At 42.5% G+C, this 25,647-nt stretch overlaps 1 protein-coding gene across 3 annotated transcripts in view; it reads left to right on the forward strand.

Moving 5' to 3' along the window:
* OTOA (otoancorin) overlaps nt 1-25,647 on the forward strand; it is a 97,059-nt gene that overhangs the window by 59,988 nt on the left and 11,424 nt on the right. For all 3 annotated transcript variants that reach the window (XR_010337373.1, XM_064362566.1, XM_021672299.2), the window contains 7 exons: nt 1,141-1,214; nt 4,828-4,963; nt 6,522-6,712; nt 8,803-8,896; nt 14,073-14,202; nt 18,545-18,732; nt 21,601-21,756. Coding sequence is in view for 2 of the 3 variants with exons in the window: in XM_064362566.1 (XP_064218636.1) it covers nt 1,141-1,214; nt 4,828-4,963; nt 6,522-6,712; nt 8,803-8,896; nt 14,073-14,202; nt 18,545-18,732; nt 21,601-21,756 (969 nt within the window). In the remaining variant the exon portion in view is untranslated. The remainder of the gene's footprint in view (nt 1-1,140; nt 1,215-4,827; nt 4,964-6,521; nt 6,713-8,802; nt 8,897-14,072; nt 14,203-18,544; nt 18,733-21,600; nt 21,757-25,647) is intronic.

The raw sequence follows: 25,647 nt of genomic DNA on the forward strand, positions 1-25,647 counted from the left end.
AGGACCACTTGAACTCAGGAGTTCAAGGCTGCAGTGAGCTATAATCGAGTCACTGCATTCCAGCCTGGGTGGCAGAGTGAGACTCTATCTCTAAACAAAATTTTTAAAAACATTTATACTTATGTGTAATATAAAAACCACAAGTGGGCCAGGTGCAGTGGCTCATGCCTGTAATTCTAGCACTTTGGGAGGACGAGGTGGGTGGATCACTTGAGGTCAGGAGTTTGAAACCAGCCTGGCCAACATGGTGAAACCCCATCTCTACTAAAAAAAAAAAAAAAAAAAAAAATTAGCCATTCGTGGTGACGGGTGCCTGTAATCCCAGCTACTTGGGAGGCTGAGGCAGGAGAATTGCTTGAACCCGGAAGGTGAAGGTTGCAGTGAGTTGAGATTGCATCACTGTACTCCAGCCTGGGTGACAGAGCGAGACTCTGTCTCAAATTAAAAAAAAAAACAAAAAACCCGTAAGTGAGCTCATACTATACACACTGTTCTGTTTAACTATGTATATGGCTAAGCTGTATATATATATAACTATATATAGTTAAGCTATCTATATAACTATATATAATTAAGTATAACTATATATAGTTAAATATAACTGTATAACTATATGCATAGTTATACATATAAACTATATATAGTTTAACAGAATAGTGTGTATAATATGAGCTCATTTGTGGTTTTTACATGATATATAACTATATATAATGTAATATAGTTTAACTCTATATATGCACATGCATAAAATAGCACAGACATCATTTAGTGTTGATATATATAAATCTACCTTATTAAAACAAAGTAGGTGCACTATTCCGTTGTATGTATATACCATATTTTACTTAACCAATCCCCTACTGGGGAATGTTAAAATTATATCTCCCTTTCTTGCAGACATAAACAAAATTGTGATGAGCATTCTCATAGTTAAATGTCTGTGTTCATGTTTGTTATTGCCTTAATGTTCTCATCCATACACTGGGCACAGTAGTGGTACCCACATCATAGAGTACTCTATTGCATAAGTGAACACATATGAAGCACTTAGAATAGTGCCTCAATAGCACATGGAAAGCACTATCTGTGTTTGCTCTTCTTCTTACTGCACTAAATCCCCAGAAATGCTTAATCTTTCAGGTTAATTGTTTGGCGTGGAAATACTGGGAAGTTTCCAGGTTGTCTATGCCACCTTTCCTCTTGGCTGCACTTCCGTAAGTGAACATAAGCCCCCACTTTCTGGCACAGTAGGGTCCGTGGGAATCACTGAAGTCAAAGTGATTTTCTCCCCACTGGGTTTTCTTGAGGAACCAGAGGCAGAATGAAGTGTGCCTTAGAGAGTTAAGCGCTTGAGGTCCAGGGCTTTCAATTCTAGCATCACACAGACCCTCTTGGTTTTCTTGTTATGTAAAAAACAAGCCAAAGCAAGCCTGAATGAGTGTCAGTGAAGCAGGTCCCAGCTGGCCTGCCTTTGCAGCTGTGCCAGGCTCCACGGGAATCAGGGCTGATGGGAGCAGTAGGCGTTTCTCCTGGCATGTGTGAGCTTTCAGGCCTGCAGGACAGCCCTGCTTTTCGAACATGATCTGGACATTGTTTCTCTCCTTCTCTTCTTATTTCCCTCTACCTTCTTTTGCTCTTATTGTCTTTATTCATTCAAAAAAATATTCATTGAGTACTTGCTATGTGCTATTTCTCAGATACCTAAATTTTCTTTTTATAAGACCTTATAATCTCATGGTAGGAGAGAGAATAGACAAGCATGAAGCCAATTATAATATCAGGTTGATATTTGATTGAAAATGACAGAACTGAAACTCAAACTGGCTTATGCAATAAAAGGGAATTTTTGATTCAGGTAACTGGAAAGTTCAGAGAGGGACTTCAGGCATGGCTGAATCTAGAGGTTCAAATGATGTCATTTGTCTCTTGTTCCAGCTTTTCTCTGTTGGCTTCACTATCAGGCAAGTTCTTTCTCTGTGGGAACCCTGGCAGATCTAAGGTTAAATTTTCCCAGCTTCATATTCAGGGAAAAGAGAAAAACGTTCTTTACCCATCATTCTCAATACACATCTTGGTTTTGACTCTCATTGACCTTAATTGGGCAAATTTGTTTTTCTTGAACCAATCAGTGAGGTTGGGAGGATGGGTAACTTTGAGTGACTTCGATCTGTATTGTACCCCTGGAGCTGGAGAGAAAACACAAAGACCTACAGTGAGGGAGGGTGTTTTCCAAGAAAAACCAGTTGCTTTCCAAGAAAGCCAGGTGCTGTTACACACCTCTGTTAGCACAGAGGCGGAAGAACATATTTTTGGGGAAGATGTTGAATCTGGTTTTGGGACAGTCAAGTGATGGGGTTGAATAGGCCAGATGGGTTTCATGCAGCCTTTCTTAACTTTTTTATTGCCTTCCAAAGGAGAGGCAAAGGGGACGGATAATGAGCACTGGGCATAGGGGAGGGAATATCACCTACAGACTGGAGAAACAAGGGAGACTGAACTCATGCTGGATAGAGAGTTTAAGATGAACATTCCAGGCAGTGGAATGGGGATGTCCAGTTCAGCAGTGGGTAAGAAAAGCAAAGCACTCTGGGAACATGGGGGTGTATACACATGGGGGTGTATCTGCAGAGTACATAGGGGAGAGAAAGCTAGAGGAGTAAGGGACATCAGATCATGGGGGCTTTGTGAAGTGAGGTATTTCACTCATATTCTGTGAGCAACCATCAGATTTATATTTCAGAAAGATTATATCCTCTACGCATATGGAGGATAGAATGCAGGGAGGCTGAATGGAAGGAAGGGAGGCAGCAGATTATTTCAGTAACCCAGATCTTGGCATCACATTTCTTTCACTCATTCATGTCTCAGCTCAAATGGAACTGCCTTAGAAGGGGCTCGATTGATTACCCCCATCGTCATTCTCTTTTACAGAGCCATTTTATTTTCTTTCTTACATTAATTAATTAATTAATTTTTGAGACAGAGTCTCACTCTGTCACCCAGGCTGGAGTGCAGTGGTGTGATCTTGGCTCATTGCAACCTCTGCCACCTGGGTTTGAATGATTCTCCCACCTCAGCCTCCCTGGTAGCTGGGATTAGTGGCATGTACCATCACGCCTGACTAATTTTTGTATTTTTTGGTAGAGACAGGGTTTCACCTTGTTGGCCAGGCTGGTCTTGACCTCAGAAGACCTGCCTGCCTCAGCCTCCCAAAGTGCTGGGATTACAGGTGTGAGCCACCACACCTGGCCTTCTTCCTTACATTTATTAATAGCTGAAATGAAATGTTTTATTCATTGGTTTCTGTGTTTCTTCTCCCTACTAGAATTAAGCACCACGAATGCAGGACCACTTGTGTCTTGTTCATTGTTGTATTTGGTGCCTAGAACAGTGCCTAGCTTGCTGTAGATGCTTTGTAGATAATTGTTGGATGAATGAAGAAATAAGTAAGACACTAGTAGTGGGAATGGAGAAGTAAGAATAGATCTTTTGTTGTTGTTGTTTTGAGACAGGGTCTCATTCTGTCACCCAGGTTGGAGTGTAGTGATGCGATCTCAGCTCACTGCAACCTCAGCCTCCCAGGTTCAAGTGATTCTTCCCCTTCAGCCTCTGGAGTAGTTGAGACCACAGGTGCATGCACCATGCCTCCGTAATTTTTTGTATTTTTGGTAGAGATGGGGTTTTACCATGTTGCTCAGGCTGGTCTCAAACTCCTGATCTCAGGTGATTCACCCATCTTGGCCTCCCAAAGTGCTGGGATTACAGGTGTGAGCCACCACACCTGGCCAGAAGTGAGAACAGATTTGAATAATACTGAGGAGATAGCAATGACAGTCTTGGGATAAAGAAAAAAAGGAGTGTAGGTTAGCACAGAGGCGGAAGAACATGTTTGGGGGAAGATGTTGAGTCTGGTTTTGGAACAGTTGAGTGGTGGGGTTGAGTAGGCCAGATGGGTTTCATGCAGCCTTTCTCAACTTTTCTTATTGCCTTCCAAAGGAGAAAATTTTAATTTCTCCTAAGTCAAAGAAATTATACACTGATGAAAAGTATTTTGAGTAGGATTGAGCTTCAGTGGGTCACAGATCATTGTCATAACTAAATCTTTTTTACTCCCCATCCAAACCAGTTTCTCCTTCTTGAGGGTGACATTGACCCTGTTGAGAATACATGGTCAAGAGCTGAAGGCAGAGTTCTAGACTGGAGATGACAGAATTTCTCTTTCTACTCTCTTTTTCTTACCTTTCTTTCTCACTTTCTACTTATTCTCTCTCCTCTTTTTCTCTTTCTTCACCTACTTTTTCCTTTTTTTTTTTTTGTCTTCCCTCAACTAGTCCATCAATTAACATGTTTATGGAGAACCCATTCTCTGATCAATGCTCTGGAGCATGATGGGAAGCATGATGGGAAGTTTGTTCCCACCCATAGAAAAGAGAATGATGGGAAGTTTGTTGCCCATTCATAGAAGAGGAGCATAATGAGAAGTTTGTTCTCACCCATAGAAAAGAGCATGATGGGAAGTTTGTTGCTCATTAATGTAAGAGGAGCATGATGGGAAGTTTGTTCCCCCCATAGAAGAAGAGCATGTTGGGAAGTGTGTTGCTCATTCATAGAAGAGGAGCATAATGGGAAATTTGTTCTGACCCGTAGAAGAGAAGCATGATGGATGGGAGGCTTGCTACCTGCCACAGGGAGCCACAGCATCACTGGGGAGAACAAACATTTAGAGAATGTCCCTGGGATGAACTCTTGGGCATGTGGACCCTGATTTTAGGGGCCAATAGCAAGCAGCCAGTTCTTTCTCCTCTTGCTCTCTCCATCTCTTTCCAGGGCCCGCTACCTGGCTTCTGTCCCAGCCTCCCAGTGTGTGCCCTTTCTGATCAGCCTGGGGAAGAGCTGGTTGGACTCCTTGGTTTTAGATTCTTACAAAAAGACTTCAGTCCTCAGGAAAGTACAGCAATGCCTGGTAAGAAAACTTCCTGGGTGTCCTCTCCCCTCTAGATGTCTGTGGCCATCTTGGGGAGCCCTGTGAGGGATTTATCTGGGACCTTGAGCCTGCTATGATGGCTGGAAGTCTGACTTGTGGGTCTTGAAGCTGACTCTAAAGCTGCTGGTTGGAACAATCTTGGTCATTGGTTCTGGAGACTTCTGGCCCAGGACCTGAAGGAGGGGAGGCTACTCTTGAGGAATGGAAAGAGCCCATACCCGGAGTCTGGATACCAGTGATTGATTATGTGGCTTTGGGCAAATCACCTTCCCTCCTGAGCCTCAGTCTCCTCATCTGTAAGGTGGGTGTAATAGCAGATTCCCCCATAGAGTATTTTTTTTTTTTGAGACAGAGTCTCACTGTGTCACCCAGGCTGGAGTGCAGTGGTGTGATCTCAGCTCACTGCAACCCCTGCCTCCCAGGTTCAAGTGATTCTCCTGCCTCAGCCTCCCAAGTAGCTGAGACTACAGGTGTACACTACCACACTCGGCTATTTTTTGTGTTTTTAGTAGAGACAGGGTTTCACCATGTTGGCCAGGCTGGTCTCGAACTCCTGACATCAGGTAATCCACCCACCTCAGCCTCCTAAGATTTTGGGATTACAGGCATGAGCCACCGTGCCTGGCCTTCTCATAAAGTATTGAGAACATGAAATGGGCAATGTATTATTTAATGTAAAGGCTCAAAGACCAGAGTGTCTGGGGGTGACTCCTAGCCTTGCCACTAGCTGGCAGTTTCTTTATCCTTAAAAAATGGATAATAGTAGTACTTACTTCTTACAGTTACTTTGAAGATAAATAGATTGAGACCCATAGATACTCAGACAGTGCCCACACATAGGAAACACACAATAAATGTCAACAGTTTTTGTCATTTTGTAAAAGTGCAAAAGAGCTTTGAAGGCTTTTGAGTGCCATACAAACTTTGAAGTGCTGTTTTTATTTTTGTGGTGCTAATAGTATAATGGTGGTTGAACTCTGGAATATTCTCAGAGCAATAACAATGACAGCAGTGCTCATTTACTGAGTGCTCCTGGTATGCCAAGCCAGGGTTTCCCAGATATCTGAGGCCTGCCTTCCTGGGGAAGATCAGGTCTTGTTCCATCTCTAGAATCCATTACAGGGTAGACAATTCAGATTCTGAAATCTTTAAGAAGTTTGGGATTGGAACTTTTTTTTTTTTTTTTTTTTGAGACAGAGTTTTCCTCTGGAGGCTGGAGTGCAATGGCATGATCTTGGCTCACTGCAACCTCTGCCTCCCGGGTTCAAGTGATTCTTGTGCCTCAGTCTCCCAAGTAGCTGGGACAACAGGCATGTACCACGATGACTGGCTAAGTTTTGTATTTTAGATGGGGGTTCATCCTGTTGGCCAGGCTGGTCTTGAACTCTTGGCCTCAAGTGATCCAACTGCCTTGGCCTCCCAGTGTGTTGGGATTATAGGTGTGAGCCACAGTGTCCAGCCCCCAGGATGTGTGTCTAACGACTCATGATCTTATGCCCTGCTGAAACTGCCCATTGACTCCACTTGTTGGGTTCAGGATGACTCCATTGCTGATGAGTACACTGTGGACATCGTGGGGAACCTGCTTTGTCACTTGCCGGCAGCCATCATCGACAGGGGGATCTCCCCTAGGGCCTGGGCCACTGCTTTGCACGGCCTCAGAGACTGCCCAGACCTCAACCCCGAGCAAAAGGCTGCAGTGAGGCTCAAGCTCCTGGGACAGTATGGGTGAGGAGCGGCTGGTGATTGGCTTTTGGGGGTGTGGTATGCTCTGCGGGAGGGACACCCAACCTTGGATCTCCTGCCCTGCAAGCAGAAGTCTCTGGCTTAGGATGAGATAAAATTCTTATGCTTATTTCGGAAATGTGACCTTTCTTCTTTTGGTTTCAGATTTGCTGTAAAGTGGAATCAATAGTTATCTGCCCTACAAATCTCAAAGAGTTGTTACTTATACTGCTTGGCATATGAAAGGGAAAATTTGGAAAAGATGGTCCTTTACAGATGCAAGGTGGTGGTATTATTATTAAAGACTTTTTTTGAGACAGGGTCTCACTCTGTCACCCAGGCTGCAGTGCTGTGGCACAATAATGGCTCACTGCAGCCTCAACCTCCCTGGGCTCAGGTGATCCTCCCACCTGAGTAGCTGGGACCACAGGTGCACGTCACTATACCCAGCTAATTTTTGTATTTTTTTTAAGGGATAGAATTTCACCATGTTGCCCAGGTGGGTCTTGAACTCCTGGGCTCAAGGGATTTACCCACCTCAGCCTCCCACAGTGCTGGAATTACAGGCATGAGCGATCGTGCCTGACCCTAGAGACTATTTTTAAGACTAGTTTTAGGTTCTCAGAAAAATTGAGATGATAGAGATTTCCCATCTCCCTCTGACCCCATACATACATATGCTCCCCATGATCAATATCCCCCACCAAAGTTGTATGTTTATTAGAACTGATGAACCTATGTTAACATTATTATCATTGGATTCTCATTATCACCCAAAGTCCATATTTTACATTAGGGTTCACTCTTGGTGCTTTACATACTATGGGTTCAGACAAGTGTATAATAACATGTATTCACTGTTATAGTATCATATGGAGTATTTTTGCTGCCCTAAAAATCCTTCTGGGCTTTTTCTGTTCATTCCTCCCTCACTCCTAATTCCTGACAACCACTGATAACTTTTGCCTTTTCTAGAATATCATATATTAGGAATCATACAGTAGATAGCTTTTTCAGATAGATTTCTTTTACTAATATGCACTTAAGTTTTCTCCAGGTGTTTTTTTGGCTTGATAGCTCATTTCTTTTTAGGGCTGGATAATATTTCGTTGTCTTAATGAACCACAGTTTATTTAGCCATTCACCCACAGAAGGACACCTTGGTTGCTTCCAAGTTTTGGAAGTTATGGTTAAAGCTAAAGCTGCTATAAACATCTGTATGCAGGTTTTCATGTAGACATAAGTTTTCAACTCCTTTGCATAAATACCAAAGTGTGTGTTTGCTGGGCTATATGGCAAAATCATGTTTGCTTTTGTAAGAAATCACCAAAATGTCTTCCAAAGTGGCTGTATGATTTTGCATTCACACCAGCTGTCACTGCTAATTGGGCAGACCTCCTTTAGAGATGTCACCAAAGATAGTGTAATGTTCTTCACTGTAGGCATTTATGGTCTATATAAGAATAACAGTGGATTCTGGGTCAGTGCTTTTATTTTATCCTGCCAAATTCAAGAGAAAATTTCTTTCTTATTCTCAGAGAAGACTATTATGGTAAATTAAAAGGAGGAAATATATCATTGCTCTTCTATTGAGGAGGGGGAGGAAGGAAACATTGTGATGTAAATGGCAGAAATTCAATAGTTCAATTCAAACTGAAGAGAATGGGAATGTATTGGATTCAGGAATGGAATGTGATGGAAAACTCTATGGGTGGTCTTCAGGCATGGCTGAATCCAGTGTCTCAAATGACATCATCAGGAATACGTTCCTCCAGTTCCTCAGTTGTTCCTTGGTGTGGTCTTTATTTTTTCCACTTGGTTATATGAACATCCTCCAATATCCTCTTTACTGCCAGAGATACCAGAGAAAAGAGAGCTTCTCTGATAGTTCCATCAAAATTCCCAGGGATGACTCTGATTGGTCAGCCTGCATCACATGCCAATTTTCTTGGTCAAGGAAATGGGATCATGTGATTGACAGCTTTTCTAAGTATAAGATAATCTATTCCTGAAAGAAAAGGATGCTAGGGAAAAGGCAACAGATGTTTACCACAGCATGGTTTTTCACTTCACTGGCTATTATCTCTTTTTAGACTCCCTCAATACTGGACAGCTGAGACCACGAAGGACTTGGGACCCTTTCTAGTACTTTTCTCAGGAGATGAATTAAGCTCTATAGCCATAAAGGTAATTTTGTGCTCCATCTTAAGAAGGCTGAAGGAGTTTGAAGGGAAAGAGAGTGTGGTCAGTTATACACCATTGGGTTTACTGCTGTCTATGGTTCTGGAAGCTCCTCCCTGTCTCAAAGCTAAGAGATTTCCAGCTCCATTCCAGGATGTGAAAGGTTCTGGAAAAGGGAGTGAGGCCACAGCTAAATGAACTCAGGCCCTTTGGTGTGGCCCTCTAGGGAGATGTGTGCAGACAGGTGTCACTTAGCCACCACTCTGCTATTAGTGTGCATGTCACATGCACACCTGTTCTGGCTCTCACAGTGGCTGGTGCCCTATGCATATGCACATGTATTCTCAGTGTATGCAATCACATGTGCAAACACATTCAATCCAATAGCAAGTCTTTATTGACCATTAAATTTGGGCACAGCACTTTTCTTGGAGTAACGCTCCAGAAGTTAGACAGTCTAGGCCAAGGGACGTGCAAAATGAGCATGAATTGGTTATTTTTGTTGCATAACAAAGCCACACCATCTCAAGGGTATAGAACAATTATCATGTATCCCTTGCTGCCTGATTTGTGGGTCACTGGGACAGCCCTGCTCCGTAAGGCTGTCTCTGGAGCCCAGGCTCTAGAACTTGTTCTTCTCATCATGAAGGTGTGAAGCTACCAAAAAGGGAAGGGATAAGTACAATTCTCCTTCTGCCCTAGGCTGGACATTGGCACGCTATCACTTCTGCCACATTCCAATGGCCAAAGTAAGTTAGATGACCAAGCCCAACTTTAATGGGGCAGGAAGGAGTTTCCTTCCATGGAGGTGGAGGGTAGGAAAGGAAAGGAGTGAATGTTTGCTGAACAATAATCAGATCCCCCACAAAGCACATCCACACACTCTGATTTCTGCCCTTGTAGGCGCAAGGTGCACATGGTTGCACATGCTCAGCAGGGCCCGAACACAGAATTTCACCTAGGATCACACATGCACAGCACACATTCTGAAGTCCAGTCACAGTAAAATCATATTCTGGATGTTTAAACATATAGTCATAAGCAGTTGATGCACAAATGTTTATTTTTATTTTATTATTTTATTTTTGAGATGGAGTCTCCCTCTATTGTACAGGCTGGAGTGCAGTGGCGCAATCTTGGCTCACTGCAACCTCTACCTCCCATGTGCAAGTGATTCTCCTGCCTCAACCTCCCAAGTAGCTGGGATACAGGCACCTGCCACTATGCTCTGCTGGGTTTTATGTTTTTAGTAGAAACAGTGTTTCACCATGTTGGCCTGGCTGGTCTTGAACTCCTGACCTCAAGTGATCCACCCGCCTCAGCTTCCCAAGTGCTGGGATTACAGGCGTGAGCCATCATGCCCAGCCCTGGCACACAAATGTTATATATCTAATTTTTTTCTTTCTTGTTTTTTTCTTATGTTTAGATTTTTAAAAAAAATGTTTCCCCAAGTTATTGGAGTAATGGTGGTATCTGGTTACATAAGTAAGTTCTTTAGTGGTAATTTGTGAGATTTTGGTGCACCTATCAGCCGAGCAGTATACACTTCATCATATTTGCAGTCTTTTATCCCTCACCCCTCTCCCACTCTTCCATCCAAGTCTCCAAAGTCCATTGTATCATTCTTATGCCTTTGGGTCCTCATAGTTTAACTCCCACATATCAGTGAGAACATACGTATATCCATCTAATCTTAAAAAAGTAAACTTCTGAAATTGAAAAAGTCTTGTATCAACACTGTGAAATCTCAAAAACACAGTATAGAGTTAAAAAAAAAAACCCAGGTTGCAAAAGAATATCCATAGTAGGATACAAAGTAAATAAATAAATACTAGCTGAATTAATTTAAAGCATATGCAAGCCAAGTTTATATGTAAGAGAAGTGTAAAAGTGAATACCAAATTCAGGGTGACAGTTACTTCTGGGGAAGGAGGAGGGCAAAGAGTGAAGAAGAGACATTAATTATACTGTGATGTTTTATTTCTTAAGCTGGGTTGTGAGGACATGGGTGTTTTGTTGTATTATTCTGTATACTCTTTTTACTGGAAATGTTTAATAAAACAAATAGTACATGCTCCTGGTTAACAAATCCCAATTGCACCAAAGATAATAGGATGAGAAGCAGGTCTCCCTCCCAACCCAGACTTCTAGTTCCCTAGCCTCCCTCTTCAGAGGCAACTGCTGTCCCCAATCTCTTCTGCATCCTTTCAGAAAAATCCTGAATACCTATATAACAAGTTTTATATAGGTATAAAAATACCTATATAACAAGCCTGGCCAACATGGCAAAACCCCGTGTCTACTAAAAACACAAGAGCATATACATACTCTTCTTTAAAAAACACAAAATGGAAAATACCATTCATTCTGTTATGCACATTGCTTTCTAAAAGTTAACTGTTTTAGAGCTATTGCTTTCAGCCTTAGCTGCACATTAGAATCACCTGGGGAGATTCCAAGATGGACCAATCCATGGTACCCAGATCAGCTGACTCAGAATCTTTAGGGTCTGGCTCTGGTTGTCTGAAGAATTCCCAGGTGATTCTTACGCACAGCCAGGGTTAAGAACTGCTGGCCTAGACTGTGACTCTAATTCTGAAGATGAGACTAAAAGGGAAGCTACATAGGCTGAGAGGCTTTCTCTCTGGGTGAGCTGGGATCCAGTAAGGCATAGCTCTTTGTAGGGCTTGATGAATTCCCTGGGCTCATGGACAGGTCTCTCAATAATATCCCAAGTCTTGACAAAGTGCATTCATTCTAGATGAGAAATGGCACTTTCTCGAAGGCAACCCAGAGTTCCCTAAGTTCCCTCATTGCTAGTCTCCATCCAGAATGTTGAGACAACACTTCTTCACCTTCTTCTCATGATAAATATTGTGTTAGGCAATTTTTTTTTGAGATGGAGTCTTACTCTGTCACCTAGGCTGGAATGCAGTGGCATGATCTTGGTTCACTGCAACCTCTACCTACTGGGTTCAAGCTATCCTCCTGTGTCAGCCTCTCGAGTAGCTGGGATTATAGGCACGCACCACCAAGCCCGGATAATTTTTGTATTTTTTGTAGAGATAGGGTTTTACCATGTTGGCCAGGCTGGTCTTGAACCCCTGACCTCAGGTGATCCACCTGCTTTGGCCTCCCAAAGTGCTAGGATTACAGGTGTGAGCCACTGCACCTGGCCTGTGTTAGGCAATTCTTGCATTGCTATAAAGAAATACCTGAGACTGGGTAAATTATAAAGAAAGGAGGTTTACATGGAATACTATGCAGCCATAAAAAAGAATGAGAACATGTTCTTTGCAGGGACATGGATGGTGCTGGAGGCCATCATCCTTAGCAAACTAACACAGGAATAGAAACCAAATATCGCATGTTCTCACTTATAAGTGGGAGCTAAATGATGAGAAAACACTGACGCATAGAAGGAAACAACAGATACTGGGGCCGATTGGAGGGTGAAGAGTGGGAGGAGGGAGAGGATCAGGAAAAATAACTGATGGGTACTAGGCTTGATAACGGGGTGATGAAATAATTCATGCAACAAACCTCCATGACACAAGTTTACCTATGTAACAAACCTGTATGTGTACCCCTAAATAAATTTTAATAAAAGTTAAATTAAAAAACAAAGAAGGCCAGGTACAGTGGCTCACACCTATAATCCCAGCACTTTGCGAGGCCAAGGCAGGTGAATCACTCGAGCCAGGAGTTTGAGACCAACCAGGCCAACATAGTGAAACCCTGTCTATACTACAAAAAAAAAATATTGGCCTGGCACAGTGGTCCATACTTCTAATCCCAACTACTCAGGAGGCTGAGCCACGAGCCTGGGAGGTGGAGGTTGCAGTGAATGGAGATCACATGACTGTACTCCAGCTTGGGTGACAGAGCAAGACTCTGTGGGAAAAAAAAAAGAGGATTAATTGGTTCATGGCTCTGCAGACTGTACAGGAAGCATGATGCTGGCATCTACCAGCTTCTGGGAAGGTCTCAGGAAACTTACAATCATGGTGGAAGGCAAAGGGGGAGCAGGGACGTCTTACTTGGCTGGCGCAGAAGCTAGAGAATGATTGGGGAGGTGCTACATGCATTTAAAAGACAAGATCTTGAGAGAACTCACTCACTATTGTGAGGACAGCACCAAGGGGATTGTATTTAACCCTTCATGAGAAATCTGCCCCCATGATCCAATCACCTCTCACTGGACCCCACCTCCAACACTGGGGATTATATTTCAACATGAGATTGTGTGGGGTACACATCCAAACTATATCAAATATAAAGTTTAGTAAAAATTTTGAAATAGCACAAAGCCAAAAACGGGGTAGGTACACCTACATTTTTGTTTTTTTTTTTTTGAGACAGGGTTTTACTCCCATCGCCCAGGCTGGAGTGCAGTGGCATGCTGCACTCACTACAACCTCTGCCTCCTGGGCTCAAGTGATCCTCCTCCCTCAGCCTCCTGAGTAGTTGAGATTGCAGGTGCACGCCACCACACCCAACTACTTTTTGTATTTTGTGTTTTTTTTTGTTGTTGTTGAGACGGAGTCTTGCTCTGTCACCAGGCTGGAGTGCAGTGGCACGATCTCGGCTCACTGCAACCTCTGCCTCCCAGGTTCAAGTGATTCCCTTACCTCAGCCTCCCCAGTAGCTGGGACAACAGCTGTGCACCACTACAGCTGGCTAATTTTTGTATTTTTAGTAGAGATGAGGTTTCACCATGTTGGCCAGGCTGGTCTTGAGCTCCTGACCTCAAGTGATTTGCCTGCCTCGACCTCCCAAAATGCTGGGATTATAAGTATAAGCAACCACATCTGGCCTAAACCTACTTTTTTTTGCCAATATTATCAGATTGTTCTGCTAATAGTGCACAATTTAATGGTCCCACAGAAAAATGAATGTGCCCAGCATTAGGTATTAGCACTTTATTTTAGTTTTGACAATCTGGTGAAAAGTGATATACTTATGTTATTTAGGCTTTATTGGATTATTATTGGGGTTGAATATCATTTTACAGGATTCTTTATAGAGACCACTTTAGTGGGACTAGGGATTAGATTTATATGAGAAATTGCTGTATCAAAGAATGAAGACAGTAAGTAGTGTGACAGTTTCAACTCTGATTTCAATCTGTATTTAATGAGCTTTAATTATTATTCCTTTTCTTTTATCTTCTCTCACACAGTTTCCTGAGATCCTTCTACAAGCAGCTTCCAAGATGGCCAGGACCCTGCTTCCTAAAGAATTCCTCTGGGCTGTCTTTGAATCTGTTCGGAACAGCAGTGACAAGCTCCCTAGCTCTGACCCTATGCCTGGTGAGTGTTTCCAGGGTACCTGAGCCAGTGCTGTGCTAGCAATGTTTCAGGCAAGGTCCCTGACATCAAGAGGCTTCCTTATGCAGGGAACTAGATTAAATGTCTTCAGAGCAATAGAATCACAAAAATCTATAGGCAAAAGAATTACACTTTTGGGCCAGGTGTGATGGTTCATGCCTGTAATCCTAGCAGTCTGTGAGGCCGAGATGGGCAGATCACTTGAGGTCAGGCGTTCGAGACCAGCCTGGCCAATATGGCGAAACCCTGTCTCTACTAAAAACACAAAAATTAGCAGAGCATGGTGATGTGTGCCTGTAGTCCCAGCTACTCAGGAGGCTGAGGCATGAGGATCGCTTGAACCTGGGAGGCAGAGGTTACAAGGTTGCAGTGAGTTGAGATGGTGCCATTGCACTCCAGCCTGGGTGACAGCGAGACTCTGTCTCCAAAAAAAAAGTTACACTTTTGTAAAGTGACCTGGAATCATGATCCATACTCCATATCCAGGCTAATAGGTTTGATGAGTAAACAAGTGTAACAAACATTTCAGTAGGATTGACTTGGATTAGTGGTTTAATCCAACATGGATTAGTGGTTTAACCCAACATGGATTAGTGGTTTAACATGGCAGTGATAGGGCTGGGCTGGGTAGATTTCACACCTGAGTCTGCCACTTATTGGCTGTGTCGCTTTGGGTAAGCTGTTTAACCTCTGTGTGCCTCAGTTTTCATTCTTTATCAAATGGGGATAATGAAAGTCTCTATCTCGCTGGGTTATTGTGAGAATTAGTGGGTTTAAACCCAGAAACATGTTTATAAGAATGCCTTGCATGTAGCAGATCCTTAATAAGATCCTTTTAAAATTTGATTTTTTTTTTTGAGATGGAGTCTTGCTGTGTCACCCAGACTGGAGTGCAGTGGTGTGATCTCGGTCCACTGCAACCTCCTCCTCCCAGGTTCCAGCAATTCTACTGCCTCGGCCTCCCGAGTAGCTGAGATTACAGGCATGTGCCACCCCACCTGGCTAATTTTTTTTATTATTAGTAGAGATGGGGTTTTACCATGTTGTCTAGTCTTGTCTTGAATTCCTGGCCTCAGATGATCCACCTGCCTTGACTTCCCAAAGTGCTGGGATTACAGAGGTGAGACACCTCGCCCAGCCTAAAATTTGATTTTTATAGAGGCAGGGTCTCTCTATCACCCAGGCTGGAGTGCAGTGGTGCAATCATGGCTCACTATGGCTTTGACCTCCTGGACTCAAGAGATCTTTCCATCTCAGCTTTCCAAGTAGCTGGGACTACAGGCATGCACCACCACATCTGGATAATTTTTTTTTTTTTTTTTTTTTTTGTAGAGATAGGGTCTTGCTATGTTGCCCAGGCTGATCTCGAACTCTGAGCCTCAAGTGATCCTCCTGCCTTGGTCTCCCAAAGTGCTGGGATTATAGATGTGAGCCACCATGCCTGTCCAAGTGTTAGATATTTTATTATCATTACCATATACCTACTAAGTACAGATTGGGGCCGGGCATGAGAAGACAAAGTTAATCAGATCCAATGATAGTAGTTGACAGTCAGTGTTTGCTTTCATCCACCCAACAAATATTTATTAAGCACCAACTATGTGAACAAAGAGCTTACTTTCAAATGGAGGGTAGCAAGACAACAAATTCCATACATAAGTAAAATATATGGTATATTGTATGAAAAGTGCCAAGAAGGAAAATAAAGCAAGGGAAGGGGCCAGGAGTGTTGAGAGGGGGACTGTCATGTGAAAAGAGAACTGCGAAGGAACATCTCATTGAGAAGGTGACATCAGAATGAAGACCCAAGGGAGAGTGGGCCACGTGAATATTTTCAGTTAGAATCTTCCAGGCAGAGACTGCGACATGATCACTCCTGTGAGTGGGAGGTAGGGGCCGGTGTGTTTGGAGGGGAGTGAGAGACAAGGCCAGCCATGTAGGGACTGATAAGGAAATCCTAATGACTTTGGCTTTTACTCTGGGTGGAGACATCATGTGACTTCAAGAAGTGTCACAGTTGGATTTATGCCTACTTTGGGTGATCATCCCTCCATGCATTGTCCTGTTCTCCCATTTTTTTCTTGGTGAACGTGGGGATTTTATTGGGTTTTGGAGGTGGCTCTCAGCAGGATGGATGGGGAGCTGGAAAGGAGATAGAGTGGGAAGATGATCTTCCCCTGGAGTTCAGGTGTCCTGCGACCAATCTCCTCTCTGACTGTCCCCAGCCAAATTCTTCTCAGTGTTCAGATGCTCCTTCTCTTCTCTCCTTCTCTGCCATGCTGCTCCTGTGCTCCTCTGCTCTTCTATTCATCTGCTCATCTGCTTGTATGCTCATGGAGCCTGGGATTTGGGGTTTATATGGGCACAAGGATAGTGGGACATGGCAGGACAAAAAGCAACAGTTGAGCATGAAAACAGGAATGCCTGTTCCCATTTAGAGCTGCAGGTTTCCAGGCTCAGGTGTTCTCCCATTTTTAAAACAAAAAAAACTGGGGCTTAGAGAGATTAAGGGACTTGTCCAAAGTCACAGAGTTAGTAAATGGCAGTTCTTGTATTTGTACCCAAAGTTCATGGTGACTACCACTGGCTCCCACTGCCCTCAAGGTCTAGCAGTACATGTCATATTGCAGAACTCTTACTGTGTGCATGTGGTACACAAAAGTAAGGCTTTCCACGCTCAGGGGAAGAAAGCTCTGGTATCAGTGCATAGGTCAAGTGTTCTTTAGTTGGTTCTGGGTATTAACTGCTGCTATGCTTTAGTGATTAATGAATTAGGATTACTGCTTGATTTTATATTAATGTGTGTGTGTGTGTGTGTGTGTGTGTGTGTTCACTCACTCCACAGACATTTGATGAACACCTACTATGTGCCAGGCTCTATTCTAAGCCCTGGACAGACACAGTGATAAGACCAAGCCCCAATTTACTAGTCAACTATTCTGCCTTCTCTAATTCTCTGCTACCACTGATACTGTTTTCACTAGAGAGTGGGGTGGGGGTTGGCCTAGGGAGGGATTAGTCCTCTCCAAGTGGCTTATGATAAAGATATTTGAGCACCACAACTGGCATCTTTGATCTGGTCCAGTTTTGCCTCTTGATTGGAATCCAGTAAACTTACATTGAAGGTACAATGAGAAGAGAAAGGCCATGGGGCTTAGGAAATGCCCTGGCCACAGGTGGGGTTGATGCATCTGTCAGGATCAGTGGTGGTCTGCTGCTAGGACAAGAAATCCAGGATTGCTCTTAAGGATCCTGGAGTTTTCTCCCAGGTTGGGCACATCAGAGCCAGCAAAGACAATATCTTATTTGCATGTTGGTTGGTAACTGATTTGAGTAGGCAAAATTCACCTTATTCAAAGACCAAAATGGATGAGTTTTTCCTGTTGCCCAGGGAAGTGCAACGGGCTCACTTCTCTTCTCTCTTGAGATGGGAAAGACACAACCCCCACTGTGATTTTCATGGATAGCAACTCATCTTCCCAGTTTTTATTTTATTTTATTTTGAGACAGGGTTTCACTGTCACCCAGGCTGGAGAGTAGTGTCACCAAGGCTCAGGCTCAGGTGATCCTCCCACTTCATCCTCCTGGGTAGCTGGGACTACAGGCGTGCACCACCATGCCCAGCTAATATTTTGTGTTTTTTTTTTAAGAGATGAGGTCTTGCCCTGTGGCCCATGCTGGTCTTGAACTCCTGGGCTCAAGTGATCCTTCTGCCTTGGCCTCCCAAAATACTGGGATTAAAGATGTGAGCCACCGTGCAGCCCATCTTCCCATTTTTATAGGAAGGCTCCTTCATAATTTTGGAACTTTTATGTTGGGTTGCAAACTCAAAGGCATAAGGGGTGAGGTAGGCAACAGAAATTGTGTATTGAGTGCTTACTGTATGTGAGCACTGTTCTAAGTGCTTTATATATAACACAGTCTTCACACCATCCTATGAAATGATTTTATTTCCATTTTATGGGCAAGAAAACTGAAATACAGAAAGGTTAAATAGCCTTGGATTTGAATAGAAAGTCAGGACCGTTCACCACCAGCTCTTTCTTCCCTCAAGGAATTTGTAGTTTAATTGTAATGTTGCACCGCTCCTAGTTTGTGCATTTGGCTATGCAAAAAGCTGGCATTTCCTCGACTTTTTACCCAGTAATTAGCAAGAAATGGCAGAAGTGTGATTCAAACTGGTCCTTGGGCTCCTGCTCTCAACTGCTCTGGAGTCCCTTCAGTGCATAAATCCGACTGGCGAAGAATGTTACTCATTTCAATAAAGACACAGACTAACATTTCCTGAAATTATCTTTCTTCCCTGCGTCTCCCCTTTCTTCAGGTTGCCATGGAGTCGCGGCCCCCTCTTCTGATGACATCTTCAAGTTGGCCGAAGCCAATGCCTGCTGGGCCCTGGAGGGCCTGCGGTGCATGGAGGAAGACACATTCATCAGGACTGTGGAGCTACTGGGAGCTGTCCAGGGTTTCAGCCGGCCTCAGCTGATGACCCTGAAGGAGAAAGCAATACAGGTGAAGCCCACCTCAGGGAGGAAATGTTAAACAGAGGGAAAAAGGAAAACACCAAAAACCAATTCAGCATTTCTGCACATAGAGCCTCCTCAAGGAGTTTTCACATACATCATCTTGAAATTTTACTGTATCAGCTCAGTGATATTGTGATCTCCTTATCTGAGAAAGGAGGAAATTTTTAGTTCCTCCCTCTTAGGGCTATGGTAGAGAACGGGATGAGATGTGTCTTGGCATCTAACAGATGTTCAGTGAATCAAGTTCTGTGGATGTCCCAATGCCTCTGACCAAGGCAGTTTGCAGGAATTAAGCTGTTTTTTTCCTCCACCTAGAGAGCCCCCACTGCTGCTTGCAGCAGGTTTTCTCAGAATCTGTTGCAAATTTGTCTGAAAATATAACAAAGGAGTAAAAAGAGGACTGGAAGTAGTTTTCCATCTTTAGAAAGGTCCCTTTGTTGGCCAGGTGCGGTGGCTCACACCTATAATCCTGGCACTTCGGGAGGCGGGCAAATCACATGAGGTCAGGAGTTCAAGACCAGCCTGGTCGACAAGTTGAAAACTCATTTCTACTAAAAATACAAAAATTATCTGGGTGTGGTGGCGTGCCCCTGTAATCCCAGCTACTCAGGAGGCAGAGGCAGGAGAATTGCTTGAACCTGGGAGGTGGAGGTTGCAGTGAGCTGAGATTGCATCAGTGCACTCCAGCCTGGGGGTCAGAGTGAGACTTTGTCTCAAAAATAAATGAAAATAGGCTGGGTGTGTTGGCTCATGCCTGTAATCCCAACACTGGGAGACTGGGGTGGGCGGATCATGAGGTCAAGAGATTGAGATAATCTTGGCCAACATGGTGAAACCCCATCTCTACTAAAAATATAAAAATTAGCTGGGCATGATGGCATGTGCCACTAGTCCTAGCTACTCGGGAGGCTGAGGCAGGAGAATTGCTTGAACCAGGGAGGTGAGGTTGCAGTGAGCTGAGATTGTGCCAATGCATTTCAGCCTGGTGACAGGGCGAGACTTTGTCTCAAAAAAAAAAAAAAAAAAAGAAAAAGAAAAAGAAAAAAGGTCTCTTCGTGACCTGTTTTAGCTGTTGTTGTTTTTTTTCTTTTCTTTTTCTTTTAAGACAGAATCTTGCTTTGTTGCCCAGGCTGAAGTGCAGTGGTGCAATCTCTGGCTCACTGCAAACTCTGCCTCTTGGGTTCAAGCAATTCTTGTGTCTCAGCCACCTGAGTAGCTGGGACTACAGGCACAAGCCACCATGCCTGGCTAATATTTGTATTTTAGTAGAGATGGGGTTTCATCATGTTGGCCAGGCTTGTCTCCAATGCCTAGCCTCAAGTCATCTGTTCACCTTGACCTCCCAAAATGCTGGGATTACAGGCATGAGCCACTGCACCCAGCCCTGTTTTAGCTTTTTACGTGGTTATGGAATATCTAGTTACCCTCAAGGGTTAAACAATTCAATTTCTTAACATTATAAATATAACTGTATTTATGTATTATATGAGTAGTTCAAGTGTCTTGTAGAAAAATCAGAAAATAATGAAGAAGAAAATCGTCATAATTTTTAACCCACTGTTGATATTTTGATAAGCACTGATAACAGATAAGCACTGATGATATTTTTGTATATATACTTGAAGCTTACATGGACTTTGAGTGTTTTTAATGTATATTTCTTTATGACTTTTAATTATGAAAAGTTAAAAATTTTTTCAGTAAACAATGTAAAAAATTTTTACATTTAATTTTTCTTTTGCAAATTCCTTGTTGATGTCTTTTGTCTATCTTTTTAAAAAAACAAATACAGTCATCTTTTTATTATTGATTTAAAAGAGAGCTTTATATTAAGATATACCCTGTCTTTTAAATTTTTATTTATTTTTTATTAAGGGATACTTGACAAATACAAATTATATATATTTATGGTGTATACATATATACAATATAATGTTTTGATATATATATACATTGGGGAATGGTTAAACCAAGCTAATTAACATGTCAGTCACCTTTTATACTTAACAGTTGTCAGTTTTTGTTGTGAGAATATTTAACATCTAATTTCTTCACAGTTTTCAAGTCCTCAATACATTGTTATCAACTATAGTGACCATGCTGCACAATAGGTTTCCTATGTTTGTTTTATTTTTATTTTTTTGAGACAGCGTCTCACTCTGCCACTGAGGCTGGAGTGCAGTGGCACCATCCTGGCTAACAACAACTTCCGCAAGCGAGTCTCATGCCTCAGCCACCCGAGTGGCTGGGATTACAGATGTGCACCACCACGTACAGCTAATTTTTTTTTGGTATTTTTAGTAGAGGCAGAGTTTTGCCATGTTGGCCAGGCTGGTCTTTAATTCCTGGTCTCATGTGATCTGTGTATGTTGATCTCCCAAAGTGTTGAGATTACAGGCTTGAGCCCCTGCACTCGGCCTCCTTATGTCTGTTTCAGATACTGTTTTTGTCCATTCAGGCTGCTATAACAAAATAGTATAGACTGGTAACTTATAAATAGAAATTTATTTATCACAGTTCTGGGGGGTGAAAAGTCAAAAATTAAAGCACTGGCAGATCCAATGTCTGGTAAGGGTTTGCTTTTCATAGATGGTGCTTTCTCACTGTGTCCTCACATGTTGGAAAGGGGCTAGCGTGTAGCTAGCTCTCTCGGGTTTCTTTTACAAGGGCACTAATCCTGCTCATGGGGCTCCACCCTTATGACCTAATCATCTCCCAAGGCCCAACCTTCTAATACTATCACATTGGAGGTTAGGTTTCAACATACGAATTTTAGGGGGTTGCAAACATTCAAATCATAGTAAATACCATCACCAGTGTGTTCAATCTAATCTGCTTTCTTTTTCACCTATAGGTTTGGGACATGCCTTCTTACTGGAGAGAACACCATATTGTTTCCCTGGGGCGCATTGCTCTGGCTCTTAATGAGAGTGAGCTGAAGCAGCTGGACCTCAGCTCCATAGACATTGTGGCTTCCCTAAGCCAGCAAACAGAATGGACCCCAGGACAGGTGGGTGGATGTTTATGAGTCTTTTAACTATTCCATATTTGTAAGAGCTGCCTTCATATCCTTACTGTTAATTTCATCATCACTGTCATTTCTGAGTCTGTTTCTCTTGACTGATTTTTCTCTTAGTTATGGGTCATATTTTCTTTTTTCATTTGCAAGCACAGCAATTTTGACTGGGTGATGAACATTGTGAATTTTACATTGTTGAATACTTGATTTAGCTGTATTTCTTTAGAGAATTGGGCTTTGTTCTGTCATACACTTAAATTACTTTCAAATCAGCTTGATCCTTTTGATGCTTCCTTTTGAGCTTTATTAGGGCAAGTCTAGAGTGACCTTTATTCTATGGTTAATTTATCCTCATTACTGTGACATGATTCCTTTGAGGACGTTACCTAATGCTCCGTGTATTTCAAGACCTCTCTACTCTGGCTGGTGAGAATGTGAACTATTTCCAGCTCCTCCTGAGCTCTGAAAGTCGCTCAGCTTAATCCTTTCTGATTACTGATGACTCTTTTCCTGCCTATGTGGAGTCTCACTCTTTGCATATGCAAATTAGCAATCAGTACTTAACATCTCTGCAGATTTCTGGAAGTTTCTGCAGTTTCCTCATCTCCAATACTTTGCCTCACAAGTGGTAAGTGCCCTGGCCTTCTGTATCTTCAACTCACCTGGACCACTGGGCTTGTTGGGTTCCTCTTGTTGATCCATGTCCTGGAAACTGCTTTTTGGCAATAAGTGAGGATAATTTTAGAGTTCATCTTGTTTGTTTTTCTTCTTCCGGGATGATGATTCTGTGTTGTTCAATATCTGGATGCAGTTGTTGGATATATTTTGTTCAATTTTCTAGTTGTTTATGGTGGGAGGACAATTCCTATGTCAACTAATCCTTCACGGGCTAAAGAAGAAGTTCTCTGTAGAATTTTAATTGTTTTGATTGGAAGAGAAGTTTAGAGTGTCTAATCCACTGTACTGCTGGAAAGGGAAGTCTTAGCTCTTCCATGTTATCTTCATTCTTAGGCAGCTTTCTCAGTGCTCATTTTCAGCACTAGACTTATATACAACCTACTTAACAAGCTCATGAAAATGTGCTTCTACTTTGTTAGTTTTTGAAAAAGTCCCAGCATTGACTTCACCCATGTAGTTGCCCGCCTCTGAGCAACCACTCTGGTCAGTGGTTGAATATGTTGGTTGGCCAGGTCTGCAGCAGGGAATGGAGTCTATCTCATCACCATCTCATGATTACATGAGCTGAGTGGGGAAGGATATGTGGTAGGCTGATTAAGGTCCCCCAAAGGCGTTCATGTCTGAACCCCTGGAAGCTGTGAATATGTTAACTCATGCAGCAAAAGGGACTTTGATGATGTGATTAAGGATTTTAAGATGGGGAGGTTATCCTGGATCATTTGGGTGGGCCTGATATAATCACAAGGGTCCTTGTAAGAGGGAGCAAGGTGGGTCATTGATAAAGAAGTGATGTAATAATGGAAGCAGAGGGATGTAGAAAGAGAATTGAAGGTGCTCTTTCACTGGTTTTGAAGATGGAGGTTGGGGCTATGAGCCAAGGGAAGGCAGTTGGCCTCTTGAAGCTAGAAGAAGCAAGGAAATGAATTCTTTTTAGAACACTCAGAAGGAACCCATCCTCCCAGTCCATTTTAGGATGTACAGTCTCCAAAACTATAAGAGAATAAATTTGTATTTTTAAAGCCACTATGTTTGTGGTAATTTGGTAGAGTAGAGCAATAAGAAGCTAATAGAGGGCAATTCTCCGAACAAAAAGTGTGGATGCTGAGCAGCCAAAACCAATGAATGTCCCCCTACACTTATGAGCTTTTTGTAATCACAGTTGCCATGTCTCGTAATTCTGGGTGGCACCATTAAAACAGAATACAGTGTGAATGGTGCCCCCTGGATCTGGGCAACATGCAGATTCTGGCCATGAGGATTAAATGAGTTAATACTTGAAAACATTTTGAACAATGTCTGGTATGTAGTAGTCAATAAAAATGAACTGTTTTCATAGTTAATATTGACATCATTGCATTGTCATCATCATCATCATCATCATCACTATCATTATCATCATCATCACAGCCCCTTTCTCTGGATTAATCTCCTCATTTGAAAGATGAGAGGGTTAGGCCCAACAATCTGAGGTTCCTTTCAGTCTGATATTCTATAATCCCATGGTTCTTTGACTCTAAAACTGATTTTGACTAGTTTGAGAAGTGCCACATCACATTGTGCTATTAAAATCATTCTATTTGCAGTCTGGGAGAAACAGAATACATCTAACTTAGAAACTAGGGTATCTCACTTCACACCGATTTTAATTTTCATGGATGGCAGTGAGATTTATCAATATGTTTGAAGAGAATATGAAAACCTAACATTTGCATGTATCATTTGCAGTCAGTTCTTCAACTTTAGCTCCCAATCAAACCTTAAATGCATGTTTCTAGATTAATAGTCAGACCTGACGGAACTACATTAACAGATAGTTCAGCTCAAAAACCAATATAAGGAAAAAAACTATTATAGAAGCCAGAGGGATGAAGAGAAAGATTGAAATCTTACAGCTACTCATTTTTCAGCAGTTAATATTGCCTAAAAGTGTTGGTATTAATTGTCTTGGAATCATTACATATATGCTGGTCTAGTCATTCAAGGAAATATATTATAACTTATCACCTTGCAGGCTGAGCTTGCATTTTCTGGGTTTCAGTGGCAAGGACAGTTTAATACCATATCTTCAAAGTAATTTTATTTAAATTGTATTTTTGTGCTTGCATTTTAAAGTGAGCATGCCTGATAGTTGAGGAGCCCAAATTGCTCTGAGCCAACTAGTGAAACCTGATTGTGAAGACTTAATAAGAAAAATTTGAAAGCTGACTTGAATCTCCATCTTTTCTCCATAGCCAAACACCTTCACTGGCTAAGAGTATAGGCCCTGGAATCAGACTGCCTGGATTTTGATCCTAGAACCTTTATTTTCTAGCTGTGTGACCTTGGCCTAGTTACTTAACCTCTCTGTGCCTCAGTTTGCTCATCTGCAAATTAGGGATACTATTAACACTTACCTCATAGGGTTATTTAGGAGGATTAGATGAGATAGTAAGTGTAAAGTGGCCAAAGTAGTGCCAGCACACAGTAGGCACTCAATAAATGTTAGCTATTACCAGTTTGGATGTACATTCCCATTAAGTCAAAGACATTGAAGTCTAAGCATGGTGTTACTGAATCTCCCACCCCCATAGTAGCTGTGAGCTTTGTAATCACAGAGGACAATTTCATGAGGACATGGACCAGTCTGATTTTCAGAAACATGAGAAATCTTCCTGAAGCCAGTCTATCACATGAAGGTAGCAAAATGAAGCATGTCAAGGAGTATATATTGCCTGTGACTTCTGTAGGTGACTCACTCAGATGTTATTTCATTCATTCATTCATTTACTCAGGAAGTACTTATTGAACTCCTACTGTGTGGCAGGCATTATGCTAGGTGCTGGGGACTCAATGGTGAACTACCTGGATGTGGTCCTTTTCTTTGGGGAGTCTACTTGGTGACACAGACAAAAAAGTGAGTTATCAAAGTGAAAAATTTGAAAAATCATAACAAGTGATAGGGAAAATGAACAAGGTACTCATGGGAATAGTGGGAAGAGAGGCTGTTTGAGATGGAAGAGTCCAGAGGGCCGTTTTCTCTGAGTAGGCAGTATTTAAACAGACCTGAGGGGTTGGAAGCACCAGCCCATGAAAATGGAATTTCATTGCAACGTTTCACAATCTTCCTCAACCCTTTCTTTTAACACTGTAATGATCTATATTGTGTGATGGGGATGACTAGCATTAAAGGGAAATGGGGGCCAGGCATGGTGACTCACACCTGTG

This window comes from Aotus nancymaae, unplaced genomic scaffold (genome assembly GCF_030222135.1).
Source record: "Aotus nancymaae isolate 86718 unplaced genomic scaffold, 86718_ANA_hifiasm-v0.15.2.pri h1tg000049l, whole genome shotgun sequence".
Classification (NCBI taxonomy): Eukaryota; Metazoa; Chordata; class Mammalia; order Primates; family Aotidae; genus Aotus; species Aotus nancymaae.